Source organism: Meriones unguiculatus, chromosome X (genome assembly GCF_030254825.1).
Source record: "Meriones unguiculatus strain TT.TT164.6M chromosome X, Bangor_MerUng_6.1, whole genome shotgun sequence".
NCBI classification, from domain to species: Eukaryota; Metazoa; Chordata; class Mammalia; order Rodentia; family Muridae; genus Meriones; species Meriones unguiculatus.
In genome coordinates, this window is record NC_083369.1 from 92196768 (window position 1) to 92218112 (window position 21345).

The window sequence follows — 21345 nt, forward strand, 5'->3', positions numbered from 1 at the left end:
ACATACATTGGCATACATACACCCTCACTCTGTGTAGGAAATGTTTCATATTTAGGAAATGCTCTGACATCTCCTAAGAGACAACATAGGCTGGTAATGTGTAGCTTAGCACCCATGCTTTCCTAAAATGTACAAGGCTTCAAGGAAGGGGAAGAAAAGGACAAAAGGGAAAGAGAGAGGAAGAGAGGAGAGAGCAAGAGAGCATTCCAGATGCTAAATTTTATTAACTTACTCAGTAAGAATACCATCTGCGGTATCTCTTCCCTCTGGAGTTTCCCAGGTCACCCGGACTGTCAGCTTATTGGGTTCAGCAACACGTTCTTTCACACTTGGGCACTTGATTCTAGGAGGTTCCATATCTTGAAAACATAACCCAATCAAAAAATAATTTGTTAAACTGGTGGCCAACATGCAAAGTCTGACAAGCCAAGACCTCTAGATACTTGCCATTTCTGAAGAGATGGTTCACTCTGAATTTTTCTTTTACCCTTTCATCCTGTCTCTCATGCTGAGTTTTAACGAGCATTTGGAACTCACCTGCAAAAAACAGACCTGCCATCCTATGCCCTTGCTACGTGTACTGGGTGTATGCGTTCAAACTCTACATAATGACATGGCAACAGCACAGCTCATCAGCTAAAGCCAGAAGCCACTCAGCTTTAGTGACAGATTTAAAGACAGTGTTGTGAAATACCAAGTAAAGGCAACATCACAATCACCTACTTTTAGTCAATTCAATGCAACAAATCTTTCCTGACTGACAACTTTATCCAAGGGTGTCATTTCAAATATTGGAGTTGGAGGTGCAAGCAAATCTGATGTTAAAAATTTATTAGCATTTACAGTATATTGGAGTGCTTAAAAAATCACATATAATGGGAGACAGAGAACAGTACTGTTCTGGATAAGGCAAGCTTGAATGCCATGAATGTGTTATGGAGCCACCTCTCTCAATTTACTTATATGTTCACACTGAGACTCCCGGGGTTGGCTTCAGTATTTAAATTATTCCACCCTCTCAATAGCAAGATGAGTGGATAAGGAGGGCTGGAAATAACTGCGATGTTATTTCTACATTGGGTTATGTTGCCTGTAATCAAAGCTGAAGTAAAATCACAGGAGGAAATTATAAAGTTTACCAGTTCCCCTTGATGCCAAGCAGGTAGGGAATTACTTAAAGATAGCATGCAGCAGTTTTGCATTGCTTCACATATCAATCAATAATTATCTAAATACTATTACAGCCTAGTTGAAAATTCAGTATCCTCTCTGATACTGAATCACATCTCTGAGAAACTAAATGCATCAAGTAAATGTCATCACATACTTTCCTCAGTATCTTATCTAAAGGTTTCTCATTTTATGTAGTATAAAAATTATGATTATTTTTATAAATTATTTTCATAAATTATGAATATTTTCTCAGCTTTACATTTAGTTATCCAAATTTGCTTTAATTCTATGTCATGCTTCAATGGATTGTGAATTCATAGCCTTATTACATTGATCTTAAATTGAATCATTATCGTGTTTCATTGAATTTAAGTCATGATCAACTATAAGATGCATCCTAACTCCAATGACATTAAAATGTGAAAGCTATACTTTAAGAATTGATAAAATAATGTATATATCACAATGAGAACAAATGTGCTTCAATCTATCTGAAATATCCACTTGCAGTTACTAGGTTCTTTAAAATAATCCTTTTTAAAATTTCTGTTTTAGGTAACAGGAAAGATGCTTTCATAATTCAGGTGAGCATTTCTGGGTGAACCAGAAAGACAAGTGTTGAGTGTTTGCTGCCCATCGGTCAGAGATAGCTGGCAATTACTTTGTAGAAAATATGCTTATGAGGTTTGGATCGGAGTTGGCGGTGCTGAGAGGACACTGGATCTGATGAGCAGGACAGCAGTGATTGCAGAGTAACCAGCTGGCCAAACTGTGGGCCCTAAAACACCAACGATTGTGTTTCCCAGGGAAGAGGAAACCCCAGAAGAGTTCCCAGGTTCCAGCAGGTGCTAGGTCGCCACCCCAGAGCCACATGCCTGTGTGCTCCGATCACCATCCCAGACCCAAATGTGGGCTCCACAACACCAGAGACTGGCTTTTCCAGTAGAGAGAAAATCCCACAGTGAAAGAACCAATCAGGATCAACTGACCTCAGGTCACACAGACAATCCCTGGAAAAGGTCCCAGGCTCCAACAGGAACTCAGCCACCAGCCCGGGTACCCACCTGTGCTCCTGATTTACCATCCCAGACAGAACTGTAGGCCCCAAAGCAACAGAGGCTGGGTTTCCCTGTTGGTGAAGGAAATATCAGGTCTGACCTCAGGGCACCCAGCTAATTCCCGGAAAAGTTCCAAGCTTCAGGCTCTAGCTTCCTGCCACACACCTGAGTGTGGTGCAATCACCTGCCACTGATTACCACTTGGGTACTGGGGCGCAGAGCTCCATCCTTAGTCTTACAGACACTGGACCCATGGGATCAGCACCCAAATGCTGCTCCAAAGCGCAACCTGTCTCCCTGGCTAAACTGAACAAACCGCAGAACTCCCTGATTTTTCAAGAGGGATGCATCCAGCAAACACAGAGTAAGAACAGCATCGGCAGCTCACTAAATTCAGAGCAAGAAAACCAGTGGCAGGGCAACTATCTCCAGGACTTCCCTAAGTGAGAGGAGAGCCCCCATGAGTACCAACTACCATAGTTACCAGACAGGACCATACACCTGAGGTGATCTGCAGCAATTTCCTAATAAGCACCAGCCATTCGGGGACCACACCCAAAAAGCTAAGGAGTCCTCCTTCAGGAACAACTGTCTTCCTGCCAAGGGGATTCTCCCCACTTCAGGATTCCAGCAGGCACCAGAAACTGACAGCCCACACCTGAGACAGCCAGATGGGTAGAGGCCAGCACAAAAGCACAACCAACAAAAGCCAAAGCAATATGGCATCCCCAGAACACAGTTATCCAGGGACAAGAAGCTATGGGCACCCTAATTTAAGTGAAATTCAAGAAGATGACCTTACAAGTATCCTTACGAAGAGGACAATGGAAGAAACAAAAACAATGCATAAAGAAATAGAGAAAGGTAAAGTCAAACAGATTATGGCCATACATAAAAAAATACAGGAAAATGTAGCCAAACAGTTTGTGGTCTTCAGAGAGGAAATAATTAAATCACTGAAAGAAATAAAAGAAACAGGAATGTTCAAACGAACAGGTGAAATAATTGAAGGAAAAGCAGATAAACAGATAGAAAAACAGTCAGATAGGTGAAGGAAATCAACAAAACAGTTCAATATCTGAAGAAATAATTGGAAAAATTAAAGAAAACACAAATGGAGGAAATAAAGGAGAGGAAAAACTTAGGGAAGAAAAAAGGAACTATAGAGGTTCCTAAAGGAACTATAGAAAAAAAACTACCAAAGATGGAAGAAAAAAATCTCAGGTGTGGAAGATACAATGGAAGAAATTGATATATCTGACAAAGAAAATGTTAAATCTAAAAAAATCCTGAAACAACCCAGATGGCTCTCAACTGAGGAATGGATACAGAAATTGTGGCACATTTACACAATGGAATTCTACTCAGCAATTAAAAACAAGGAAATCCTGAATTTTGCAGGCAAATGGTGGGAACTAGAAAAGATCATCCTGAGTGAGGTATCCCAGATGCAAAAAGACACACATGGTATATATTCACTTATAAGTGGATATTAGACATATAATATAGGATAAACATAAAAATCTGTACACTTAAAACAGTTAAACAAGAAGGAGGACTCTGGGAAAGATGATCAATCCTCATTCAAAAAGGCACATGGGATAGACATCAGAAGAGGGAAAAAACAGGGAGCAGGACAGGAGCCTACCACAGAGCATCAATGAAAGACTCAAGCCAGCAGGGTTGATACCCACCTGATGCTGAGACTCATAGCCAAACTTTAGGCAGAGTGCAGGGAATCTCATGAAAGAAGGGGGAGATAGAAAGACATGGAGGGGACAGGAGCTCCGCAAGGAGAGCAACAGAACCAAGAAATCTGGCCCAGATGTCTTTTCTGAGACTGATACTCTAACTGAGGACCACGCATGGAGATAACCTAGAAGCCCTGCACACATGTATCCATGGCAGCTCAGTCTCAAAGTATGTTTCCTAGTAATGAAAACAGGGACTGTATCTGACATGGACTTAGTGGCTGACTCTTTGATCACCTCTCCCAGAGAAGGGAGAAGCCTTACCACACCACGGAGGAAGACAATGCAGCCAGTCCTAATAGACCTGACAGACTAGGATCAGATGGAATGGAGGAGGACCTCATCTATTAGTGAACTTGGAGAAGGGAATGGGAGGAAATGAGGGATGGAGGGTAGGGTTGGGAGGGAATATACAGCTGGGATGCAAAGTGAATAAACTGTAATTAATATAAAAAATAAAAATTAAAAAAATTTAATTTTTTTATTCCTGACACAAATATCCAAGAAATCCAAGACAACATGAAAAAAAAAAGAAAAAAAAAAACTAAGAATAATGGGAATAGAGGAAAAAGATTCCTGTTTCTTCCTGTTTCCAAGGTCCAGAAAATATTTTCAACAAAATCATAGAAAAAAAAGGGGGGGGGGAGAGGCCTGTAAGCATACAAGACTCCTACAGAAAACCTAATAAATTAGACCAGAAAAGAAAATCCTCCCACCACATAATAATCAAAAAAGTAAGTATACAAAACAAAGATAAAACACTAAAAGCTGCAAAGGAAAAGGACCAAGTAACATATAAATCCATCAGAATTACACCTGGCTTCTCAAGAGAGAATATGAAAACCAGAAGGACCTGGACAGATATTATGAAGACCTAAGAAAACACAGATGTCAGCTCAGGTTATTATAACCAGCAAAACTCTTAATCATCATAGATGGAGAAAACAAGATATTCAATGACAAGAAAAAATTTAAACAATATCTACCCACAAATCCAGTATTACAGAAGATACCAGAAGGAAAAATACAACCCAAGAAAGCTAACTATATTCAGAAAAACACAGGAAATAAATAACTTCACTATAGCAATACTAAAAGTAGACCAGCACACAAACACATCACAACAACCAACATCAAAATCAAAGGATCTAACAGCCACTGGTAATTTATCTCTCTCAACATCAATGGACTCAACTCTCTAATAAATAATACAGACTAACAGAATGAATGCATAAACAAGATATAACAATTTGTTGCATATAAGAAACACACCTAAGACACAAAGATAGACATTACCTGAGAGTAAAGGGATGGAAACAGAGCAAACAGAGCCAGGAAGCAAGCAGGAGTAGCCATTCTAGTATCTAATAAAATAGACTTCCAACCAAAATTAATCAAAAAAGATGGAAAATGTAACTTCATGATCATCAGAGGAAAATTCTACGAATAAGACATCACAATCCTGAACATCTATGACCCAAATACAAGAGCACCCACATTTGTAAAAGGAACATTAATAAAACTTAAACCTCACATAGATCCACACATATTAATAGTGGGAGACTTCAACACTCCACTCTTAACAAAGGATAGGTCTACAAAACAGATATTAAACAAAGAAACAATGACTCTAACAGATGTCATGAATCAAATGGACCTAACAGACATTTACAGAACGTTTCACCCAAATTCTAACAGACCTTCAAAGAAGAGCTAACACCAATACTTGACAAAGTATTCCACAAAATAGAAACAGAAGGAACATTACCACACTCATTCCATGAAGCCACAGTCACATTGATACCTAATCCTCACAAATACCCAACAAAGAAAGAGAATATCAGGCCAATCTCCCTTAAGAACATTGATGCAAAAATACCCAACAAAATAGTCGCAACCCAAATCCAAAAACATATCAAAGATATCATCCACTATGACCAAGTAGGCTTTATTCCAGGTATATGGAGATGGTTCCATATACAGAAATCCATAGATGCAAAACCACCATATAAAGAAAGTGAAAGACAAATTCCACATGATCATCTCCTTAGTTGTTGAAAAAGCATTTGATAAAATCCAACCCTCATTCATGTTTTTTTTTGTGTGTGTGTATGTGTGTGTGTGTTCACACATGTGTTTTGTGTAGGTATAATACCCTTTGATGTGTTGTCCATTGTATACTCTTTTTTTTAATTTTATTTTTTCTTATCAGTTACATTTTATTAACTCTGTATCCCAGCCATGTCCCGATCCCTCATTCCCTCTCAGCCCCTCCCTCCCTCCCTTATCTCCACAGTGCCCCTTTCCAAGTCCACTGATGGGGGGGACCTCCTCCCCATTCATCTGATCCTATTTTATCAGGTATCTTCAGGACTGGCGGAAAAGCCCTCCTCTGTGGCCTAACAGGACTACTCCTCCCTTCGGGGGTGGGGAGACCAAAGAGCCAGTCATTGAGTTCCTGTTAGAAATAGTCCTTGTTCCCCTCACTTTGGGAAGCCAATTGGTTACTGAGCTACCACAGGCTACATCTGAGCAGAGGTTCTAGGTTATATCCATACATGGTCTTTGGTTGAATGTCAGTCTCAGAAAAGACCCTGTGCCCAGATATATTTGGTCCTTGTGGAGCTCCTATCCTTTCTGTATCAGACTAACTCCCAATCTTTCTTATGATTTCCTGTACTCTGCCAAAGGTTTGGTCATGAGTCTTTGCTCTGAAAACACTGCTAGTTAGAGTCTTTCAGATGTGCTCAGTAGACTCCTGTCATACGTTCAATGCACATCCCATCTGTCTTTCTAAATGAGGATTGATCATCTTACCCCATGTCTGCTCTCTTGATTATCTTTTTTAGGTGTATAGATTTCCTTATGTTTATCATATCTTATAGGTCTATATAAGTGAGTATATACCATGTTTGTCTTTCTCCTTCTGGGATATTTCACTCAGAATGATCTTTTCTAGATCCCACCGTTTGCCTGCAAATTTCATGATTTCCTCCTTTTTGATTGCTGAGTAATATTCCATTGTGTAGAAATTCCACAATTTCTGTACCCATTCTTCCGTTGATGGACATCTGGGTTGTTTCCAGGTTCTGGCTATTACAAATAAAGCTGCTATAAACATGGTTGAGCAAGTATCCCTTTTGTGTACTTGAGCAAACTTTGGGTATATACCTAGCAGTGGTATGGCTGGGTCTTGGGGAAGCACTATTCCTAGTTGTCTGAGAAAGCGCCAGATTGATTTCCAGAGTGGTTGTACAAGTTTACATTCCCACCAGCAGTGGAGGAGGGTTCCCCTTTCTCCACAACCTCTCCAGCATGTGTTGTCACTTGAGTTTTTCATCTTGGCCATTCTGATGGGTGTAAGGTGATATCTCAGGGTCATTTTGATTTGCATTTCCCTGATGGCTAATGAGGATGAGCATTTCTTTAAGTGTTTCTCTGCCATTCCATATTCCTCTGTCGAGAATTCTCTGTTTAGCTCTGTTCCCCATTTTTTAATTGGATTACTTGGTTTGCTGCTTTTCAGCTTCTTTAGTTCTTTGTATATACTGGATATTAGTCCTCTGTCAGATAAAGGGTTAATGAAGATTCTTTCCCAATCTGTAGGCAGTCGTTTTGTTTTGATGACGGTGTCCTTTGCTTTACAGAAGCTTTTCAGTTTCATGAGGTCCCATTTATTGATTGTTGCTCTTAGAGCCTGTGCTGTTGGTGTTCTGTTCAGAAAGTTGTCTCCTGTGCCAATGAGTTCTAGGCTGTTCCCCACTTTTTTTTCCAATTGATTTAGAGTATCTGGTTTTATGTTGAGGTCCTTGATCCACTTTGACTTTAGTTTTGTGCAGGGTGATAAATATGGATCTATTTTCATTTTTTTGCATGTAGACATCCAGTTGGTCCAGCACCATTTGTTGAAGATGCTGTCTTTTTTCCATTGAATGGATTTGGCTTCTTTGTCAAATATCGAGTATTCATAGGTGTGTGGGTTTATTTCTGCATCTTCTATGTGGTTCCATTGATCCTCCTTTCTGTTTCTATGCCAATACCATGCAGTTTTTATTACTGTTGCCCTGTAGTACAGCTTGAGTGAGATCAGGGATGGAGATACCTCCAGATGATCTGATGTTGTACAGGATCGTTTTGGAGATTTGGGGTTTTTTGTTTCTCCATATGAAGCTGAGAATCTTTTTTTCAAGGTCTGTAAAGAATTGAGTTGGTATTTTGATGGGAATTGCATTGAATCTGCAGATTGCTTTTGGCAGGATGGCCATTTTCACAGTGTTAATCCTACCAATCCTTGAGCATGGGAGATCTTTCCATCTTCTGATATCTTCTTCGATTTCTTTCTTCAGAGACTTGAAGTTTTTCTCAAACAGGTCTTTCACTTGCTTGGTTAGAGTCACCCCAAGGTACTTTATGTTATTAGTGGCTATTGTGAAGGGTGTTGTTTCCCTAATTTCTTTCTCAGCCTTTTTGTCTTTGGTATACAGGAGGGTTTCTGATTTTTTTGAGTTGATTTTGTATCCTGCCACTTTGCTGAAGGTGTTTATCAGCTGAAGGAGTGCTCTGGTTGAATTTTTGGGGTTGCTTTTAGTTAATATGGCCATTTTTGCTGTATTAATCCTGCTGACCATGGAAGATCTTTCCATCTTCTGATATCTTCTTCATTTTTCACTGAGACGTGTAGATTTTTTTTTCATACAAGTCTTTAAGTTGCTTGGTTAGAGTTACACCAAGGTACTTAATGTCTTTTGTGGCTATTGTGAAGGGTGTTGTTTCCCTAAATTCTCAGCTCATTTGTCTTTTGCATACAGGAGGGCTACCTATTATTTGAGTTAATTTTGTATCCACTCACTTTGCTGAAGTTGTTTATCAGCTGCAGACATTCCCTGGTAGAATTTATGGGGTCACTCAGGTATACTATCATATCATCTGCAAATAGTGACACTTTGACCTCTTCCTTCCCGATTTGTATCCCCTTGATCTCGTTTAGTTGTCTTATTGCTCTGGCTAGGACTTCAAGTACTATGTTGGAGAGATATGGAGACAATGGGCAGCCTTGTCTTGTCCCTGATTTCAGTGGGATTGATTTAAGTTTCTCTCCATTGAGTTTGATGTTGGCTATAGGCTTGCTGTATATTGTCTTTACTATCTTTAGGTATGTGCCTTGTATCCCTGATCTCTCCAAGACTTTAAACATGAATGGGTGTTGGACTTTGTCAAATCCTTTTTAGGCATCTAAGGAGATGATCATGTGGTTTTTCTCCTTCAGTTTGTTTATGTGGTGGATTACATTGATGGATTTCCGTATGTTGAACCACCCTTGCATGCCTGGGATGAAGCCTACTTGGTCATGGTGGATGATATCTTTGATATGTTCTTGGATTCGGTTTGCAAGTATTTTATTGAGTATTTTTGCGTCAATGTTGATAAGAGAGATAGGTATGAAGTTCTCTTTTTTTGTTGGATCTTTGTGTGGTTTAGGTATCAAGGTGACTGTGGCTTCATAGCTCATTCATGTTTAAAGTTCTGGAGAGATCAGGGATACAGGGCACTTACCTAAACATAGTCAAGGCAAAACACAACAAGCCTATAGCCAACATCAAACTAAATGGAGAGAAACTTGAATCAATCACACTGAAATCAGGGACAAGACAAGGCTGACATCTCTCTCCATACCTCTTCAACACAGTACTTGCAATCCTTGCTAGAGCAATAAGACAATTAAAGGAGAGCAAGCAGATTCAAATTGAAAAGGAAGAAGTCAAAGTATCACTCTTTGCAGATGATATGATAATATACCTGAGTGACCCCATAAATTCTACCAGGGTCTGCAGCTGATAAACAACTTCAGCAAAGTGAGTGGATACAAAATTAACTCAAATAATAGGTAGCCCTCCTGTATGCAAAAGACAAATGAGCTGAGAATTTAGGGAAACAACACCCTTCACAATAGCCACAAAAGACATTAAGTACCTTGGTGTAACTCTAACCAAGCAACTTAAAGACTTGTATGAAAAAAATCTACACATCTCAGTGAAAAATGAAGAAGATATCAGAAGATGGAAAGATCTTCCATGGTCAGCAGGATTAACACAGCAAAAATGGCCATCTTAACTAAAAGCAATCTACAGATTCAATGCAATTCCCATCAAATCACCAACACAATTCTTTACAGACCCTGAGAGAAAAATTCTCAACTTCATATGGAATAACAGGAAAACCAGACTTGCTAAAACAGTCCTCTACAATAAAAGATCTCCTGGAGGTAGGTATCTCCATCCCTGATCTCAAGCTGTACTATAGAGCAACAGTAATAAAAAATGACTCGTGAATCAATGGAATTGAATAGTAGACCCCAAAATAAACCCATATACTCATGGCCACCTCATTTTTGACAAATATGGTAAAACCATACAAGAGAAAAAAGATAACATCTTCAACAAATTGCTCTGGTCTAAGTGGATATCTACATGTAGAAAAATACAAATAGATCCACAGTTATCACCTTGCACAAAACTATAGTCCAAGTAGATCAAAGACATAAACCACACACACTAAAACTGTTAGAAGGAAAAGTGGGGAAGAGCCTTGACTTCATTGGCGCAGGAGACAACTTCCTGAACAGAACACCAACAGTACAAGCTCTAAGATCAACAATCAGTAAATTGGACCTCATGAAACTGAAAAACTTCTGTAAAGCAAAGGACACTGTCATCAGAACACAACGATATCCTTCATACTGGGAAAGGATCTTCACCAACCCTATATCTGATAGAGGGGTAATAACAGAATATATAAAGATGACAATGCAGCCACTCCTGATGAGATCTGATAGACTAAGATCAGAAGGAAGGAGAGGAAGACTTCCCCTATCAGTGGACTTGGGAAGGGGCATGTGTGAAGAAGGGGGAGGGGAGGTGGGATATGGAGGGGAGGAGGGAGGAGCTTATAGGGGGATACAAAGTGAATGAAGTGTAATTAATAAAAAAATATTTTATCTGGCAGGAAATATTGATGAGACATTACTGGCCTCATAAATGCAAATAGAATTTCTATAAATAGAAAAAATAATTTCCTGTAAGGGTCATATTCTAAAGAGAATAAAACTTTAGTTGTGAAAAAAAAAAAGAATTCAAGACCTTAAACAGCAGAAATTCAAGTAATCCAATTACAAAATTGTGTACAGAGCTAAGGAGAGAATCCTCAATAGAGGAATATCAAATGGCAGAGAAACACTTAAAGAAATGTTCAGCATCCTTAGTCAACAAGGAAATGCAAATCAAAATGACCCCGAGATTTCCCTTTACGCCCATCAGAATAGCCATGATAAAAAAACTCAAGTGACAACACATGCTGGAGAGGATGTGGAGAAAGAAGAACCCTCCTCCACTGCTGGTGGGAATGTAAACTTGTACAACCACTTTGGAAATCAATCTGGCTCTTTCTCATACATTTAGGAATAGTGCTACCTCAAGATCCAGCTACACTACTCTGAGGCATATATCCAAAATATGCTTAAGTATACAACAAGGACATTTGCTCAATCCTGTTTGTATCAGCTTTATTTTTAATAGGCAGGATACGGAAACAACTCAGATGTCCCTCAACAGAAGAATGGATACAGAAATTGTGCTATATTTATACAATGGAATATTAGCATTTAAAAAGAAAGAAATCATGAAATATGCAGGCAAATGGTGAGAACTAGAAAAGATTATCATGAGTGAGGTATCCCAGAAGCAGAAAGACACACATGGTATACACTCACATATAAGTGGATCCTAGACATATAATATAGGACAAACATACTAATATCTGTACACCTAAAGAAGCTAAGCAAGAAGGAGGACCCTGGGCAAGATGCTCAATCCTCATTTAGAAAGGCAAACTGGATAGACTTCAAAAGAGGGAGAAAACGGAATAGGACAGGAGCCTACCACAGAGGGCCTCTCAAAGACTTTACCCAGCAGGGCATTAAAGCAGATGCTGAGACTCATAGCCAAACTTTGTGCAGAATGCAGGGAATCTCATGAAAGAAGGGGGAGATAGAAAGACATGAAGGGAACAGGAGCTCCACTAGGACAGCAACAGAACCAAGAAAATCTAGGCCCAGGAATCTTGTCTGAGACTGATACTCCAACCAAGGGCCAGCTATGGAGATAACCTAGAACCCTTGCACAGATGTAGCCTATTGCAGCTCAGTATCCAAGTGGGTTCCCTAGTAAGGAGAACAGGAGCTTTCTCTGACATGAACCCAGTGCCTCGTTCTTTGATCACCTCCCCTTGTAGGGGAGCATCCTTAGTAAGCCACTGAGGACGACAATGCAGCCAGTCCTGATGAGATCTGATAGGCTAGGGTCAGTTGGAAGAGGAGGAGGACCTTCCTTATCAGTGAACTGGGAGAGGATCATGGGAAGAGAAGAGTGAGGGATGGCAGGATTGGGAGGGTATGAGGTAAGGGAGCTACAGCTGGGATTCAAAGTGAATAAATTGGAAAAAGTAAAAAAATAAAAATTTTATTACTAAAAAAAAAAAAAAGAAAATATGCTTACATAAAAGGCAATGCAGAGAAAGAGGAGCTGAGAACAGCTTACTGATTTCCATGTAAAATTACTTTGTGTTATCATTTATAAGAACAAGGTCTTACAAATTATAAATATATAATATATAATTTATGATATATAAATCATAAATTTTCAGGTAGACTAAATGTTGTGATACACTCTCTCTTTTCCTTGTGTCACCTAGGTGACACACCTCAAAGTAGGTTGTCTGGGGGGACAGTCTCAGAGACTCCCATAAAGAGTTTGTGTCTGTCTGACAATGACAAGACAAAAGGTTGTTCAGAAAGAGAGCTTCTCCAAATACAAAACAAATTGAAGTCATATCATATAGGAAGCAATCTTTGCTGAACCCTATGTTCTCAACTGATTCTATATGCTCTCTTTGACCAGTTCATTGAATTTTCACCCCTAATGTTAAGCACTAAGTAAACAACTAAATAATATTCTTACAAGTTTTATTTCTAGACTGGAAAGCATATGTCTTCTATTTTAGAATTTCCTTGGGGTGTGATATTTAAATATTCCATTCCAAATTTTAAATGTGTCTTAAGATATCAAGTGTTCCTTTCTTTGTGTGTGGGGGTGTATGTCTGTATGTATTTATGTATGTTGTTGTGGTTGTGGTGACCTATTTTTTGTATCCAACCTTTATATGCACATTCTTTTGAGACTGTTTACTCAGCTTCCTTATAAATCCTCAAAGTTCATCGAAAAGACTGGATTCTAAAGCCTTTTTAAACAACTGTCTCTCTCTCTCAATTACTCCGGCTAGACTGTGGATCAGCCGATGCTTCAGAGAGCTAAGCTTATTATTCCCCAGTTACCCATGGCCACCATAGCTTCTTATATGTTAGGATACATTTCCATGAACGAAGTAGAGAAGGTTACTATAGAAACATAATTAGTATTCCCCTTGAAGTCCAGATGCCTGCAAAGCCAGTTATTGTGTGGAAATTCTGAAGCCTCTGTGAAAGTCCTATTCTTGGTTCTCTCTCCCTTTCATTTGAGATATTGTACAAGTCATATGCTTAATCTCTGTATTTCACTTTCCTTTCTGAGTATAAAATATGATAATCAAATCTATTGTACTGTATCAACTTTGGAAGCAGAACTATTTAACCAGGAATCTTTAACATGTTTAACCATACAGGTTCTTGAAATAAGGAAAAGGTTCATGGGAACAATGTCTTGGTCAACAACTAACAATAAATTCAAAAGATCCTCTGTCAGTTTCAGACCTAGGCTACTGTTAAAGAATCTGACACTTCAAATTTCACTAGTCTGAAAGCAGTTTCTATGTAAAACAATTCAAATAGTGTTAGTTCATGGTGGAAGGGAAGAAAACAGAGGGTAGGGGAAAGAAGAGAGAAAGATTCAGTCAGATTCTAGTCAACATAGCTTTCTCCAGTCAAAGTGTTTTATATGTGTGGAACCCGTCTTGGATCTTCCAGTCCCTTAATCATTATTACCTGAGCCATTATTATGGCTAGCAGAAGGTAGCCATCTCCCATAAAATGCTGCCCAATTTCTAACTCCCAGTGTCTCTTTGATCAATATTTTAGCTATTTGAAACCACTTAGCTCTGGTCTGTTGCACAACAGCAGATGAATGAGACAAACATTAAGAGTTTGAGGGTTGGAGGGAAGGTACTTGAGTGGGGCTGGAGTGAGGCAAAGGAGAAAAATATAATGCAGTTGTATTTCAACTAAAAGTATATTTTTATAAAAGAATTTGAGGGTGATGATGGAAGCCAGTCATCTATTTCCTCAGGGGATACATGAAGCGAATGACTGCCATAGGCAGAACAAAACGTCTCTTTGAAAACTTGCCCAATTGTTTTCCTTTCTCCAGCCAGAGGACAATCCCTGTGGATGGCTCTGGGAAGTGGTTCCATTTATTTGGCATCACAGGATTTCAAGGAACTTTCCAGAAACAACAAAGGAAACAAGAAGGGAAACAATGAGCAAGCACCACTACTAAAGATGCCCGGCCACAAATTAATTTCTATTAGAGTTGGCCACTAAAAGTTTGACTGTTCAGTTTAGTAGTAATTCATGAGGCAAAAAAATGTGACCAATATTTCCACCAACTGAGTGGTTTTAAAACTGAAATTAGATTCCTGATGGTATGTGTACTTGCCAGCCCAGGGAAAAAAAAAAAAAAAGTCATATAAGTTCTTCTGTAACAATGCTTTTATTCTTAACCTTGCTGACAGTTGTAGTAATGAAATAATGAATTACAGCCCAAAACAGCCCCATTGGTCACTGGTTAAACCAAGACAATAGACAACCAAATATCTACAATATCTACCATCAATTTCTATATTTTATGTCTCAAGAATTTTTTTTTTAAATTTCAGGATTGAACTTGTGTTGCTGAATCACTGTCTACTCTGTAGAAAATATTTAAATAGAGAGAGGAATTTCAACAACTAAGCTGGTATGCACATTGTCTATTGTTAAAACATCAAAACAAGTACTCTTTTCATGTCCAAAGGCATTTGCTAATTTTTCTTTATCCATACTTTTAAAATTGTGTTTCATTTTTTCTTCTTCTTTCAAAATAGGAAAATGTTTGGTCTGTAGCAGAGAGGTATGTCTACTTAAAATGTAGTCTTTTAAGAATTTGTGTTCATTCTTATTGTCCATTGTTCTATGGAATGAAATAAATAAAATTTAACAAAAATTAAAATACCTTAGCACATAATACCAGGTCCAATTGAAGGAGGGAAAGTCTTTTTAATATCTCCTCCCCATTGCATCTTACACTATGCTTCCCTTCCACCCATATGATCCTACTCATTTCTTAAATAACTGAATTTGACTTTAGCCTGAGTAAAAGAATTAATTTTGACCAACTAGCCAGACCTCAGAATTGACCACCTTGGAGTCAAAGAAAGCCAAGTCTTCCCATTCCCTCCCAGTTTGGAAGAGAACTGGGTTAACTTTCTCAGCACTCAGTACAGTTCTGGCCAAAATATGCTGTTGAAGGTTGTGTGGAAACCTGGGAACAACTCAAGCACCATGTGTCAGCTCCAAAAATAGGCCAAGGCTCCAAGTTATGCTCAAGGAAGCCTCGTTGCTGCCAGCACACAAGCAAATTTATTAATACAGCCAAAGAAGTAAATGATAGCTTTGGAGTGAAATTCACTGGGGACAAACTCCAGCTTGTCTATCACCAAAATCACAGAAAGCACTGCCAGCTTACCATGTCTGTTCATTTCATTTACCAAAGTGCTATAAGCTCTTAGGGACCCGGCATACAATTACCCCTGCTTTCCATTCCCACCTAGCTGCTTACATAATTTCCATTCTTCCAATACACTTACTTGAACTTTGTCTCAGCAAACAGTAAGACAAATTGCCCGAAATTGGGGTTCATTTCTTATTTTCTTTCCTCTCCCTCTGGTCAAGTTCCAGGGCCATCTGGTCTGGCTTTAGACACGCTTGTTGCTTTTTGAGAACAATCAGCATTTTCTTTCCATTGTTGTGCATAATCTAGAAATCTGAACAGTATGTCCCTAGACTGCTCTGCCAAAGCTTGCTTAGCAGAAAGAGCTTTGGGTTTCTCCTCTCTTATGCTATAACCCCTGCTCCTTTCAATACAAGGAAACAGATATTTGATTGGTTTCTTTTGTTTGTTTTAAGAGCTAGTTTGCACACACCAATGCCAGAAAGATATCAGAGGCAGCACCTGTGAGGTGCCCTTCAATGGGCTTGTCCAGATCTCACCCCCTCAGCACATTCTATTTGTCCTCACTGAGCAGGAGTTCTTAGGACTTCTTCTTGACCAGTACTACAGGACTCAGGTGGCACCACACATTCAGAAAAAGGTGATTCTGCTAAACATTTCATTGGCAGTCATTTTTGCCATGCTGTCCCCGTTAGGACCAGCAATTAGTCTTAATACAATGTTTTTGTATATTTCTTTGTCATCTGGGTGTCCCACAGGTCTCACTGGCATGAGACAGAGGGCAGGAAAGCCATTGTATTTCTGCAAGCACCTTCAATGAGTAGTTCCTGAGCTCTTATGTTTGATCTATCATGATATCAGATTAGAAGGGTGTGAAGAGTTGAGACTGACACTACGGTTTCACTGTTGTTCTTCTAGCCTGTTCTCAATAGGGGCTTCTCGCTGTAATTAGTTGTTGGTGATAACATTATAATGGTCAATCATGGTTGCCAAATTGATTACTTTGAGACCTGACTATGGAGTTGATTAGACGCTCCATTGGCTATGCCTGCATGGGCATCTCCATAGGTGATTAACTAAGGAAAGAACCACCCTGAATATAAGTGGCACCAACCCATAATCTGCGGTTTAAATGGAAATAACGGTGAAAAAGTAGCAATCTAGCAAACATAAACATCTTACTCCTCTCTCTTAGACTCTCTTCTAGAACTCCCCTCTTCTGGACACCATGAGATGGTCTGCTTTGCTCTTTCCAGCATGATGAACTGAAGGAAACCATGAGGCAAAATAAATCTATTCTTCCTGTGAGTTGTTGATGTCAACTATTTTATCACACTAATAAAAAAATAATACAGAGCTTTTTCAATTGTTCCTGTACTTTTAATTAGATTTTTAAAATCATTTTTATTTGTGTGTGTGCATTGATGTGTGTGTATGCCATGTATATGCGGTTGCTTTCAGAGGACAGAAAAGGGCACCAGATCCCCCTGGGGCAGAGTTACAGGCAGATATAAGCCAACCACCTTGGATGCTGGGAGCCAAATTCAAGTCTACTGGCAGAACAATGCATATACACTCTTAACTGCTGAGCCATCTCTCTAGCCTTTCCTATGCTTTTGTAACCAGGTCCCTATATTTAATTTCCTTATGCTTGAAAAACTTAAAATGATTTTTTTGTCCTGATCATAGCCCAGTACAAATACCTACCTAGAAGAAAAGAAGCCTGGGATAAATATGGATCAACCATGTAAGTCTTTATTTGGGTCTGTTGTTCTCAAACAGATTCAAGCTATGGTGTAGACTATAACTCTTTTTTTAAGATTCATGTATTATTTATACAGTATTCTTCCTGTATGGATGCATGCATGCCAAAAGAAGGCACCAGATCTTGTTACAGATGTTTGTGAGCTGCCATGTGGTTGCTGGAAATTGAACTCAGGATCTTTGGAAGAACATCCAGGGCTCTTAACCTCAGAGGCAGGCTATAACTCTTAAAGCAGGACGTCGATCACATCTTCAGCTGATTCCTTGTCATAACATCAGAGTAAGACTGGCATGTTACTAGTAAAGACAATGGACATTGCTGCCATCATGGAAAACCTCCTAAGCCCCAGCCAGGGATGTTGTCTCACGTTGGTCTTCTGAACACAGCATAAGATTTAACTCTTGATCATGACATAAAATACCCTTGCCTCTCAGGACACTAAGCAGCCAAGGGATCCCTGTGTTAAAATACGTTAGAAGACAGAACTAAACAGTTTGCTAAAGAATGGGCAGGCAGAGGCAGGACAGGAACCAGGTTCCTGTAGCCTTTGGCATCCTAGGATCAAATCAGTCCCTTGATATAGCAACTTTAACACAGACATGGCTCTGTGCAGCCTCAAGCAAGTCAAGTGACCTCTCTGTTGTCATCCATAGAAAAGGGGTGGGGTTAAGGAAAAGAGTTAGGGATGAATATGATGAAAATGCACTGTATGAAATTCTCAAAAAACATTAATCAAATTCTATTTATGAACAATGTGGAGTTGGGTTATAATGTTCCCTAAGGGCAGGGCCTGGCAACTCCCACAGCTTAGGAGTAAAGGATCTTCTGTAACAGTGGTCCTCAAGCACTTGCAGAGGAACTTCAGAACAATTTCAATAATTCGGAGATTCATTCTTCAGTGTTGGTGCAGAAAACATTGCCCTAGAGCTGGGTGCCTTAACGTCTAAAGAGATACCAGAATCCATGGGGGGTGGAGGGTTGATTATCTAGGTTTGTAGGATTTCAGGATTCTGCCCTCCTAACTGTTCTCCTGGTGCTGATGCTTCTGATGTGAGGACAGTGGTTTTGAGGGTAAATATATGAAACTCCTTCCTAAATTTGAACTAAATTTAAAGCAGGTTTTCTAGCTTTGGCCCACCCCAGAATTACCAGAGCTGGCTTCTACAAGAGCAGATTGTTGGGCCCAATGCCAGAGTCTCTAAGCTTGCCCATCTCAGGTCTGGTGGGGAATTTGCAAGTTTCTAGGGAATTGCTAATGTTGCCTCCAAAGAGTGATCCTGTATCTCCAGGAGGAAAATCATCTTGGATGCTTTCATAATCCTATTGGCCTCCTACAGCTGCCTCCTGTCAGGCTAGTTGAATCAGAATCTCTAAGATAGGCCACTGAAAGGTACCTGAGTTGCAATTACAAATATCTATGCTGAGGATGCACTGCCCCTAGGCAAATGGTTATCAATGGAAGGGTTAATTTCCTTCCCTAGAGACACTGAAAACTATCAGAGATATTGCTGATTAGGTACAAGTCTGAGGTCAGGGTGCAGGAATATTGTCACTACATACTTAGTGGGTAAAATCCAAGAACACTGTTAAACATCAAATGGTACAAAAAGGAAAGAACCACAACAAAAATTGCCTACCCCCAAATGCCTCTTGTTCCAAAATTCAGAAACCTTTTCTCACTGGATGACTCCCAAACCTTAATCCCAAGACCTGCTGAGTTCAAAATCTATGTTTTTTTCAAGGTCCCCAGAGAATTTGAGAAAAATTGAGAAGCAGAAGCGGTCCTCTATTTGGAGACCTTAAAATCCCTACAGGGCCTATAAAAATGCAAAATGCTGGGCTCCACCTCCAGAATCTTAAATTCAGGAAGTAGAGAGGCATGTGAGACTTCACCTTTCTAGTAACTTGCCAGAAGTGGCAGCAGCAGGTCTAGAAACTGACAAAAGTCAGCTGAAAGCTGTTTGCATTGAAGTCAGCTAAGATAAAGACTAAGGTCTAGGGCTAGGCTACTGAATGCAGTGCTGTCTGTTTAGGTTTCAAACATGGAAGACTGTTGTTTCCTTCCCTGTGTATTGCATGAACAAAGACCCATTGTTCCTCTCCAAAGATTTGGCTTCTGAGGTCTGCGACATTTTCTTACCCACACAGGTGGCTGGTCGACCACTCCAGGCTTTGTTGTCCATACATGTGACTGCCCGCTCTCCTTTCAGTGTGTACCCTGGTGAGCAATAGTACTCACAGCGAGAGTTAAAGTAGGCACCATCAACACACTTAAACCCTCCGTTCGCTGGCATGGCAAGGGTAGGACATCGCTTTTCTGAAAAGGAGAGGGACAGATATTCAGTACTTCTTAGTTTTTGTTCAGAAGTGCAGAATGCATGCAGTGGACAGTTTGCTGCAATATACCATGTGGCATAAAACAATGGCTGCTTAGGTGCCACACAGAAGACATGATGTTTCATATCACAATAGGCCACACCACTGTCTTAGACGAAATTTCCAAGAAACAAACCCTGAGATAAGGATTTGTGTGCTAAAACTTTTGGAAGAAAGTGTTGCCAGAGGAGACCAGTGGGGGTAAGAAAATATGAAAACAGGAGAAAGATGCACAAGGCGACAGCAAGGGGTGATGGATAGCAGAGTCTGCTTCAGCTTCCTCCTTCAGAAGCACCCTGGAGGGAAGAAGGTAGTTCCCATTCAGCCCCCACACCTGGAAACACCCATTACTAGTCAGTCATTGGACATGAAGAATGTTTCCCCTGTCAGTTGGGCAGGTGGTTCACAGTTGTAATTCCAAGATGCAGGAGGCAGAGGCAGGAATTCCTAGACTACAATAAACAAAAACCAACAAACAAATAAGAAGGTGGTAGAGAAGCAGCAGGAGAAAAGAGTTTTCTGTGAGAGATTTTTTTTTCTCTGAAGAAAGCTGAAAAGCCCAAGTGTGGTTGTATCTGGTGACCCAGGCTTGCAATCCCAGCTTCTTAGAAGACTAAGGGAAGAAGATGTCAAGTCCAAAAACAGTATGGGCTACCAACTGAGTTTCCACCAGCCTTTCAATTTGGTGAAACCCTGCCTCTAAACAAACACACAACAACAACAACAAAAAGGTTGTTTTTGTTTTTAAAGCTAGGGACACAGCAGATTTTCCCAGCATTTTCCAGGCCATGGGCTCACATCCCAGTTCTAGAAAAAAAAGAAAAATGAAAGCAAAAACAGAAAAACAACCAGGAGCTAGGAGCAGGTCATGTGGAAACCTGGTGAAATATTGCTAAATGTATGCTACAAAGATCCAGTTATATCATCTACATATTCTGGACCACATGACTACAGTCCTGGGCCTCAGTTTTCCCAACCATATGCACAGTATATGGGCAGAACTTGAATGTATTTTAAAGACTTCAGCAATATTAGAAAATTAATAGGGGGTGGCAACTTTGCATAAGAAAGGCATCCAAAATGGGTTTCACCAATGCTGTAGTTTCTACAGTCTTAACTTGGGAAGACTTGTCTCAAAGGCAGTCTGTTGCCTCCAGAATTAGCCAGCAAGCAAGGAACTACACAAATCAGCTTTAAGTCATTGCATTTGAAATGCCCCATCAACTTCTGTCCAGGTTCATTCCCTTTCACAGACTAAGCATCACTTCTGTGAATATTCCTTGCATCCCTAAGTCCTACTCCTTGGAACACTCGTTTTCCATGATTTTCTTTTTGTTTACCACCAGAAGTCCCCAGTTTAAGGTTCTTCTTGTACTTATCTCATGTCTTTTGCTTCTAACCCTACAAGTGTCTTATTGGCTTCTAAATCACCAGCAACTCTTTGGAACCCTGGCTTTACTGAACAAATA

At 39.8% G+C, this 21345-nt stretch overlaps 1 protein-coding gene across 3 annotated transcripts in view; it reads right to left on the reverse strand.

Moving 5' to 3' along the window:
• Positions 1-21345, reverse strand: part of Srpx (sushi repeat containing protein X-linked) — an 82993-nt gene that overhangs the window by 11495 nt on the left and 50153 nt on the right. For all 3 annotated transcript variants that reach the window (XM_060374528.1, XM_060374527.1, XM_060374529.1), the window contains 2 exons: positions 19641-19817; positions 233-359 (listed from right to left, as the gene is read on the reverse strand). In XM_060374528.1, the coding sequence (XP_060230511.1) occupies positions 233-359; positions 19641-19817 (304 nt within the window). The remainder of the gene's footprint in view (positions 1-232; positions 360-19640; positions 19818-21345) is intronic.